This window comes from Thamnophis sirtalis, unplaced genomic scaffold (genome assembly GCF_051295495.1).
Source record: "Thamnophis sirtalis isolate CommonGarterSnake01/CBP01778 unplaced genomic scaffold, rThaSir2_p1.2 scaffold_4, whole genome shotgun sequence".
Classification (NCBI taxonomy): Eukaryota; Metazoa; Chordata; class Lepidosauria; order Squamata; family Natricidae; genus Thamnophis; species Thamnophis sirtalis.
In genome coordinates this window covers 142,800,127-142,809,235 of record NW_028261384.1, presented here as the reverse complement: position 1 = coordinate 142,809,235, position 9,109 = coordinate 142,800,127, and the positions used below count along the sequence as shown (strand labels likewise).

Genomic DNA, 9,109 nt, shown 5'->3' with positions numbered 1-9,109 from the left:
AAGGTCGTAAAACGGAGCAAAATGCACTCAACAGTCTTGTTTAGCAGTGGGAAATTTGGGCTAGTTTATGGTTGTAAGTCAAGGACTGTCTGGTGCTGTTTTATGGAACGGGGAGCCCGGGGCAGGGCAGACGAGGGAGCTATGGGGCTCGAAACGGCCCAGATCTCAGCTGCAATCTCCTCTCTCTCTTTGGGAGATTAGGAGGGGGGGGGGCTCTTTCTTTGGATTAAAGCTGCAGGCGTTTTTTAGGTCTTGTGATATTAAACCAGTTAACGTTTGGCTTCAGTCTGTGGCATCGCCGCATTCCGGAAGCAGAGGCAAAGGGCTATGAATGTTAGTGGAAGGGTGAACTCAACAGGACATAAAAGCTTCTGCTCCTGATGGAGACGATGAATCCAATCGTATTTCCTGCCCCTGAAGACCCCACCTGGCGTGTTGCTGGCTGCACTGTTGTCTTAATTCTTTTCCGTGTCTTTCAAGCTCCGAAATGATTAGAAAAAGGAATTGAATTAAACCATGCCAATAAACATGAATAGGTTAGCGCCAGAGAGTTCGGGGAAGAGACAATAATAAATGGGTAATGAAAATTAAACCCATTTTCCAAGCCACTGCTTAGTGCAGTGTTTCTCAACCTTGTCAACTTGAAGATGTCCGGACTTCAACTCCCAGAATTCCCCAGCCAGCGAATGCTGGCTGGGGAATTCTGGGAGTTGAAATCCGGACATCTTCAAGTTGACAAGGTTGAGAAACACTGTCCTAACCACTGCTGGGGAATTCTGGGAGTTGAAGTCCGGACATCTTCAAGTTGCCAAGGTTGAGAAACACTGGCTTAGTGGCTTTGTTACATGGCCGTCAGTCCATTTGACCCAGGAGAAATCCTGCTAGAAGTCATAACTGACCACAACTGAATTTCTGCCTTTTGTTGGACATTCATCTTGAGCAGCTTCTGACAAGCTATTTAAACCTTTCTTCAATATTATTTTACTGTTCTATATTGATAAAAGATGAGCTTTTGGACATTGCCCCAAACTTTGACTCCAACTGTCACCGCAGGAGGAGATTATTATTATTATTATTATTAGACCGAGCTTGCATTTCTGTACTAGAAGAGTTGGCTTTCCAGGAAATGCTAGTTTCATTACGCCTTTCGATTCCTCTCTTGGAATTGTCCCAAATTGTCCCAAAAGGAGGAAGAGGAAAGTGGCCAAGGGATCCAGGGATGCAAATCCTTCCATGCATGGATGCCACAACCGTCCAACGCTCCCTCTCCTCCTCCACCTCTGAGCAGGTGTTTTTAATAGCACAGCGGCTTCTGCTCCTGTACAAGAAAGACATTTCCTTGCAAAATAATTAGCTGAAAACTTAACGGTTTTGCCCCATCCTGTTTTTAAGGCAGTCCAAGATGGTCAGCAGAGACCGGCCGGAAGTCAACCCCTCCTGCGATGCCCATGGCACGCGCGACTTTTGGGACAGGCTTGTTCAGCAGCCGAGGTACGTTTTGCGACCCTGGTGGGTAATATCGTGCTGGGGGGGTGGGGGGGGGGGAACCCAGTTCCAGGTTTCTCTCCCTGATACCGGTAGTCCTCGCCTTATTGTGACCATTTGAAGTTACAACGGTACCGAACAAAGTGGCTTACGACCGGTTCCCACACTCACAACCATGCTCAAAATTCAGACGCTTGGCAACTGACTCACACTTTATGACGGTCGCAGCGTCCCAGATTCACGTGATATCCCCTTTTGCGGCCTTCTGACAAGCACAGTCAACGGGGAAGCCGGATTCACTCAACAGCTGCAGTAATTCGTTTAAGAACTGTTGTAAAATGGGGCAAAGCTCCTTTCGCAGCTGCCTTGCTTAACAACGGAATTTTTTTTTCCAAAGAGTTTTATTATTTTTCAGTTGCAAGAATAAACATCCCAACTTTCCTTATGCAGCGTGGCGTCTGGGTAGAAGCATCTCTGTGCAGCCTCCTCTTTTTGCCACAACTTTCACATTCATATTAACACTATTTCCCTAAGTTTAGTATTATATTAAGCATTTAAGCCAGTGTTTCTCAACCTTGGTGACTTTAAGTCCTGCGGACTTCAACTCCCAGAATCCCCCAGCCAGCATAGCTGGCTGGGGAATTCTGGGAGTTGAAGTCCGCAGGACTTAAAGTCACCAAGGTTGAGAAACACTGATTTAAGCGTTATAAAACTCTCCATTTTTCTTCTTAATATCTTCTAGTAACAACATAATACCAACATTCAACATCATTATTCTCGTCATGCACACACTAACAGTTTTCATCTTATTTATATCTCTTAAATATATCTTCCACTTATTTTTGTTTAGCTTTCTTCATTTCCAAACTCCCTTTTTTTATTCTCCAACCATTGCTAAAATACTTCCCAAATCATATAATAACCACTTCGCTCTTTCTCCTTCGTTGCTAATGTTAAATCTCTTCATTTCTGCACCTTCTGATATTGTCCTCATCCCCTCATCCTCATCGATCGGGATCTCTACACTTTTCCAATGTTGCTCAAATACAACGAAAAAATTTGAGGTCCACCCTGGCTGTAAGCCGAGGAGTCCCTGTATTACATCGTTAGGGGATGTGAAGCCATGGCTCAGTTTTGTTTGCAAAAGGAAGGTTTTGCTCCCTGTTTCTGGGGAAGTTTATTTGCTGGTGAGACCAAGTGGAGAGGAGGCCATCGTCATCCTCTTTGCAAGCACAACTTTGGGGAATTTTTGATTTTCTTTGTCATTCCAGCCCATGATTCCAAATTGAAAGATTTGCCCCAGGAAGACTAGCTGGGTTCCTACAGCTGATCAGTTCTCCTAAGTTTAATATATAAGGAATTCTGAAGTAAAAGTATTTCTCTACCTGTTTCTCTTTCAGTTACCTCTGGATGGAAGACTACCAGGAGGCCCCTCCCCAGCTGGTAGGTTTTAATGGCCCCGATGAGGCCTTCTTTCAAATCCTTTTCCTTCCCTGTGAAAAGTAGAATTGCCTGCCGGTTAAGCTGGGGTTGGCGTGTGCCTTGGGGTACCCACGGAGCAAGGAAAACGAAGGCTGTGATTTACCTGGAAAACAGGTGACAGGCAAGAATTCAGCCTGCGAAGGAGCCCCTGCCTGGCTGAGCCGTCTGGGGGAGCCAACCTCTTTGGGCAGAGGGTCCGAGCCAGCAGCAGACTCCGTCCCCACAGGTGGCAGCAAGGCCTGCCCACCCCTGATGTGGGCACCTTTGTCGTGCATCACCAGATGCACCGACCGCCACTTCCAGGCTTCCACACGGTGGGACATCTTCGCCACCTCCCACCAGGTGTAGCATTGGGGTGCCCTGCCCTTTGGGGAGTGGGGGAAAGTTTGAATGTTTATTTTATTTATATGCCGCCCTTTTCCCCCGAAGGGGACTCAGGGCGGCTCACAACTCAAATCAGGGAAGGGGGGTACAGACAAAAAATAAAAGACGAAACATAACAATGCATAATTTAAAAGCACACAACAGTCATACCATTTGAGAAGGGGGGCAACAGCTCTTTAGCCCCAGGCCTGTCGGAACAGCCAGGTTTTAAGGGCTTTGCGGAAGGCCTGGAGGGTGGTGAGGGTGCGAATCTCCACGGGGAGTTCGTTCCAGAGGGTCGGAGCAGCCACAGAGAAGGCTCTCCTCCGGGTAGTCGCCAGTCGGCATTGGCCGGCGGATGGAATTCGGAGGAGGCCTAATCTATGGGATCTAATCGGTCTATTGGAGGTAAGTCTCGTAGGAAAGATCCCACTCCCCGCCTGATCCCATGAGCTGAGATGACCCTCTGGGCAGGACGGAACAAGGCCGAGGCTCCTCCGCTCCCCTTCTCCAGAGGGAAGGCCACGGACTCCGGGAGAAGCAACAGGACAGCTGTCCACTCTGGCCTGGAAGGACAAAAAGCCAAATTACTCTGGGGGGGGGGCTTCGGGCTGAGCCTTTGGGGTTACTGCCCTCAAAATGCATTGACCTCAAACCCAGAATTTGGACCACTCTTTTCTCCCTGGTGCCCTCCCTACGCTCTTCTTATTCAAAGCCGCCTTTGGGAGGGAGGAGCCACCCTGGGGACAGACAGGTGACAGACAGGTGGATGGGAGAGGGGGGGGGCTTCGTCCGTGAGCTTCAGCAGCTGCCACCGTCTCCTGAAGGAGAATGGGCTGCCTGGGACCCATGAAGGAGAAAAGGGGGTGAATTTGGTTTCCAACATTCGCATCTTGTGGTAAGCTGGGAAATGTTATAAGAGCCGAGGTGGCGCAGTGGTTAGGGTGCAGCACTGCAGGCCACTTCAGCTGACTGCAGTTCTGCAGTTCGGCGGCTCAAATCTCACCGGCTCAAGGTTGACTCAGCCTTCCATCCTTCCGAGGTGGGTGAAATGAGGACCCGGATTGTTGTTGGGGGTGATATGCTGACTCTGTAAACCACTTAGAGAGGGCTGGAAGCCCTATGAAGCGGTATATAAGTCTAACTGCTATTGCTTCTGTCCTCCACACTTGGCTCTCCTGAATCGATCCCCTTCTGAAGGGGGGCAGAGCCGGTGTCTGGGTCAGGGGCCAGGGGTCCGTCACGCTTAGCTCCCCCGGGGGTGCCAGTTAGGGATGCTCTTGGCTTTGCTGGGTGGGAGTGGGGATCAATGGGGCTGCTGGCCCAAAAGGGAATATTCCCTCTGACACACACACACCCCAAACATTGCCACCCTCCCTGGCCTCTGCCCAGCCACGGTGCTTGGCCCACCCCTGGTGGAGTGCAGGGTGGCACGGGGCTTCTCTCAAAGCACCCCCGATGGAGGGCGGTCTGAATCGAGTCTGGCACAAGCCACAGAAGCCGAATTTGGTTTAGCACCATGGGCCTGGCGGAGAAAAACATGGGGGGGGGGAAGATCTGAGGAGCCATGCTGGGGGGCCCTGGGGTGGCTGTGGAGTAGCTGGGCAAAAGGGTTTCACCAGCCCTGCAGAGCCCAACGGGGCACTCCTCCCATGATGCCCGTGGGTATTACGCCAAGATGAATCTTGGGGGAGGGGGGGAAATCGGGGGTCCAGGCCCACCCACCCCCCTTTTTGTGTCCATTCCTCTTCCGTGGCATTTCAAAGGGGCTGCTCTGCCTGCGCTGGGCTTAATAGCCCCTTTTCTCCCTAATGCCACTCCCTAAATACCAGTCTGCAAGGGTTCAGCTGAACATGTGCAGAGAGCCCAGAAGAAGGGGCAGCCTATTTCTTTTTCTGTGAGGGGGGCTCTCCCCCTCCTCCTTTCCCAGAGGTAGGGAATCATTCCTCTTTTAACCTCATCCGTCTTCCCACTGAACCCAGAATCCCTTCCTCCTCCCTTCATTCCTCTGTCTGTGGGTCAGACCCCTGCGTGGCTAGCCCCCATCTGAGGAGGGGGCTGCCCCATCCCCAGGGAACTCTGGCTGGAGGTTCAGCCATGAGCCCAGGGCACCCGTGTCTCCCTCCTTCCGATCTTCTGGTTGGCACCCTTCTTCTCCCTTGATTGAGGTGGGCACGACCTCCAAGTCAGTGAAGGAGGGCTCTCCCACCGTGGCCACTTTAAGCCTGGCGGACTTCAACTCCCAGAATCCCCCAGCCAGCTTTGCTTTTTGAATTCTGGGAGTCGAAGTCCGCCGGTTGCCGAGGTGGGAGGAGACCCCCATAAAGCCCCTTGCTGAGTCCCTCCTGGCTTCCCTTTAGACGTCCGGCTGTGCAGCCCAGCGGCCTGCAGGAGAGGAGGGGGGCCCTTGGCCCTGGGAGGCGGCCCCTACTCCGCAGAGCCTCCCGGCCCCCAAGGACCTGTGCCGGAGGAAGAGGAAGGGGCCGAAGCAGAAGGGCCTCCGACGGGGCCTCTCCGTCTTGTACCACTTGGAGGAGGTGAAGAGGCGGCAAAGCAACATCGACAAGTAGGGAAGCCCCCTCCCCACTTTCCGTACAGACAGAGGGGCAGGCGCAGGTGGGCGAGGGGGGGGCATTCTGGCCGGGGCCAAAGGCCGGGCTGCGGTTCGTAGGCGAGGAAGTCCTCAGGGGCTTCCAACCCCAGAAAGGCCCAGACTGGCCCCACGGCCCCCCACGTCCCTTTGGACTCTGCCCAGCGGTCATCTGCCCCCCCCACCCCCAGACACACCCCTTCAGGGCATTTGACATCCAACACAGGTTAGTCCTCGAATTACTAAGTCATCTGGCAAGGCTCCCTCCACTGCCTGGGCCTCACCTGGGCCTTGCCAAAGGTCCTTGGCTTACAACTGCAAGAGAGCCCACCTATTAGCGGTCATAAGTGGGTCATCATATCCACATATCCATTTTTTGCTTCGGTCGTTAAGCGAACCCATTGTTTTCTATGGGTCATTTTGCCCCAAACTGGAAGCAAACATCCGTTTCAGCCAAAACGGGACGCTGTGAGTGGCCATAAACGCAGACCGGTTGCCCAAAATGTGGTCCTGCGATTGTGAGGGTGTGTGGTGGGGGACAGCCATGACCCGTCGTAAGTCGAGGACTCCGTGTGTATCCCCCGCTGAACGGAAATGGCTGCTGGAGGTCGGGATCGGGCTCGGTCCCAAGTGGCCCCTTCCGATCCCTTCTGGGGATGCAAGCCCTCCGTTTGAGGAAGGGGCCACGAGACCCCTGGCCCTCCCATCCCCTCCTCTCATCAAAGCAGCTGCCCCCCCTCTTCCCCCCCCCACCCACAGTGCTTCTTCCCTGCTTCACACAACCTTCTTTAACCCGGGATCTGGCAGGCCGTCTGCACCGCTGGGGAGGGATGGAAAGGGGCCACCTTCGCCTGTCCTGACCCACAGAGCCAGAGGCCCACGTTCACTGCCCTGCAAAGGACCCTGTCTCCCTTTGCAAACCGTCTGGCTGCCCTCGGGGTGCCCCACCGGCCTCTGTCAAACACCAGGGTCGAGCGCCAGCCCCTCCCTGCCTCCCCTCCCCTTTGTTTTAAAGGCAGAAAGCGGCCCAGGAGATGGGGGCCCTGCCCCAGCTCTGCCCCCAAAGGAACGGGACGGCCGGGGACCTGCCTGCGCCCCTGCGGAGCCCCGCCCGGACGCCGGAGCCCTACGCCAGGCCCTTCCTGGGCAGAGGCACCAGTGCCCAGGTCAGCAGTTGGCAGGTGGGGGGGGGGGCGGCAATCGGTCCCCCAGGTGGGAGGGCCCTGTTGCCCAGCAACCTCGCCCGCAGGGAAAGGTTGGGAGGGGCGGGGAGGGGGCGCGGCCAGGCTCTGAGCTCGGCTCCTCTTCAATGACGTTTCTCAAACATGGCAGCTTTGCGGGCTTCCCAGAATCCCCCACTGCTCGCAAAGCAAAGGATTCTGGGCATTGGAGTCCACCTGCCCCAAGGACCCCAAGGAATCTGCAGAGGGAATTAATTGTTCCGAAACAAACCCTCCAACCTTTCCATGGGAGACCCTAACCCTAATTCTACCCCCAACCCTCACCCCTCCCCTCCAGGGGCTTAATTTTGGGGTGACCACCCCCCAAACTGACTCTCGCCTTCCCTTGCAGCTCCTCCTCCACCCGCAGTGGAACCCCAACCTGAGGGAGCCCCTGAGGTTCCCCGAAGAAAGCCCCCTGGCCTTCTACGCGGTGGCCGCCCACCACCGCTCTCCCCGCGGAGGAAGCGCTCAGCTGTGGCCGGAGGAATGACCGTGGCTGGGCGGACGGTGGGGGTCAGCCTTGCCCAGTCGGGTTCCCTCCAGGGGTGGAGGGGTGAGGTGTTGTGTTGGCCAGGGTGTGTGTGTGGGTGTGTGAGCGTGGCCTGTGCCAAAAGGGATTCAGGGGTCCCTCTGTGTGTGTCTCTTCCTGGGAGCCCCCACGTGTCTCCTCTCCCCCCAAGGCCAGCCCTTCTCTCCTCCATCCGTGCTTGGCCTCGCTGTTCAGGGAGGGGGGGGGGCTTTTATTTCCCTTTTGCAATTCTGCCAATATCCCCCCCCCCCGACTGGCAGGCCAAAGAGCGCCCCTTTCTCCTCCTCTGGGCTGTCAATAAGCCTCCCACCACCGTGGGCAGAGGAAAGGAAGCGAATACCAGGGGAAACTGAGGAGGGTTTCCATAGTAATCCTGGCTCTGGCGAAGGCCGCCTTCTCTCTCCCTTGGCTCTCCTCCTCCTCCTCCTCCACCTGCGTGTAACATAGGAGTAAGCTCCTCCGAGGAGCTCAGCGAGAAAGAGGAGCCCCTGCCAGCCTCCTCCTTGTCAACGGAGTGGCCGTGTTTCCTGCACCCCAAAACCTCCAGCGAGACGGCTCTCCCCAGACCTCTGGCCGCCTAGCTGGCCCGGTTGTGCCCCCCCTCCCTCCCCTTTTCTCCCTGCCCTCGGGCCTCTTCCACGCCCTTCAAAGTAAACGATAAAAAAGTGGCACAATATTTCCTGCCCACAGGGAGAGGCGGGCATGGTGAGGACACATTCTCAGAAAGTTAAAAGAGGGAGGTTTCAACCCTTGTAGTTTCAGGATAAAATTGCTGCCCTGTAAAGACAGGGAAGTTAGTTCTCGGGGGTCTGATAAGGAAGGCTTCCTGGCCTGGCCGAAGGACTTGACCACCGGGAGCCCACCCTGTCCTTGTTCACCAGGCCGACAGCCTCAGCCAGGTTGGCTTTTCCAAGGTGGGTTTTTGGGAGAAAACGCAGCCTTGGGCTTTCTCTTTTCCCCGAGTTAATCCCCTCCACGAGAAAGGGGTGGCAGAGCTTGGCGTCCGTTTTCCAGAAACCAGGCCCTCCTGAACCGTGCCAGGCGGGCATTGCCCGCAGAAAGGGGCTGGGGGAGAGGCGGCTGGCAATGCATTTGTAAGATTAACAGGCGTGTTTTTCACCTGGTTTCAAGGCGCTGCTTGTGAAGGCACAGCTGATGAAATGCGGCTGATGTTCCTTAAGGGGTGTGTATGTGTGTGTGTGGGGGGGGTGAGTTTTCAGGAGAAGTAAATGCCCCCCTCCCCACCAGGCTCAGCAGGGTTCAGCCGCAAAGGAGCCGCAGTTCCTAATTCCAAGTATTTGACACCAACTGGGACCCCCCTCAGCGGCACAGAAAAGGGTCTCCGGACGTCGCTGAGTGATGCTCTCTCTGGTGGTGCTAAGTTTGCTTCTCACCCTCTTCATCAAATATATTTGTGGAACTCAATTCTGAAGTGGT

At 54.8% G+C, this 9,109-nt stretch overlaps 1 protein-coding gene across 1 annotated transcript in view; it reads left to right on the top strand.

The window, feature by feature from the left end:
- Positions 1 to 8,434, top strand: part of INCA1 (inhibitor of CDK, cyclin A1 interacting protein 1) — a 10,589-nt gene extending 2,155 nt beyond the window's left edge. Inside the window, exons 2-6 of the mRNA XM_087714331.1 lie at positions 1,393 to 1,491; positions 2,886 to 2,928; positions 5,691 to 5,896; positions 6,936 to 7,101; positions 7,493 to 8,434. Of these exons, the coding sequence (XP_087570457.1) occupies positions 1,393 to 1,491; positions 2,886 to 2,928; positions 5,691 to 5,896; positions 6,936 to 7,101; positions 7,493 to 7,633 (655 nt within the window). The 3' untranslated portion in view covers positions 7,634 to 8,434. The remainder of the gene's footprint in view (positions 1 to 1,392; positions 1,492 to 2,885; positions 2,929 to 5,690; positions 5,897 to 6,935; positions 7,102 to 7,492) is intronic.
- Positions 8,435 to 9,109: the final 675 nt, after the last annotated feature.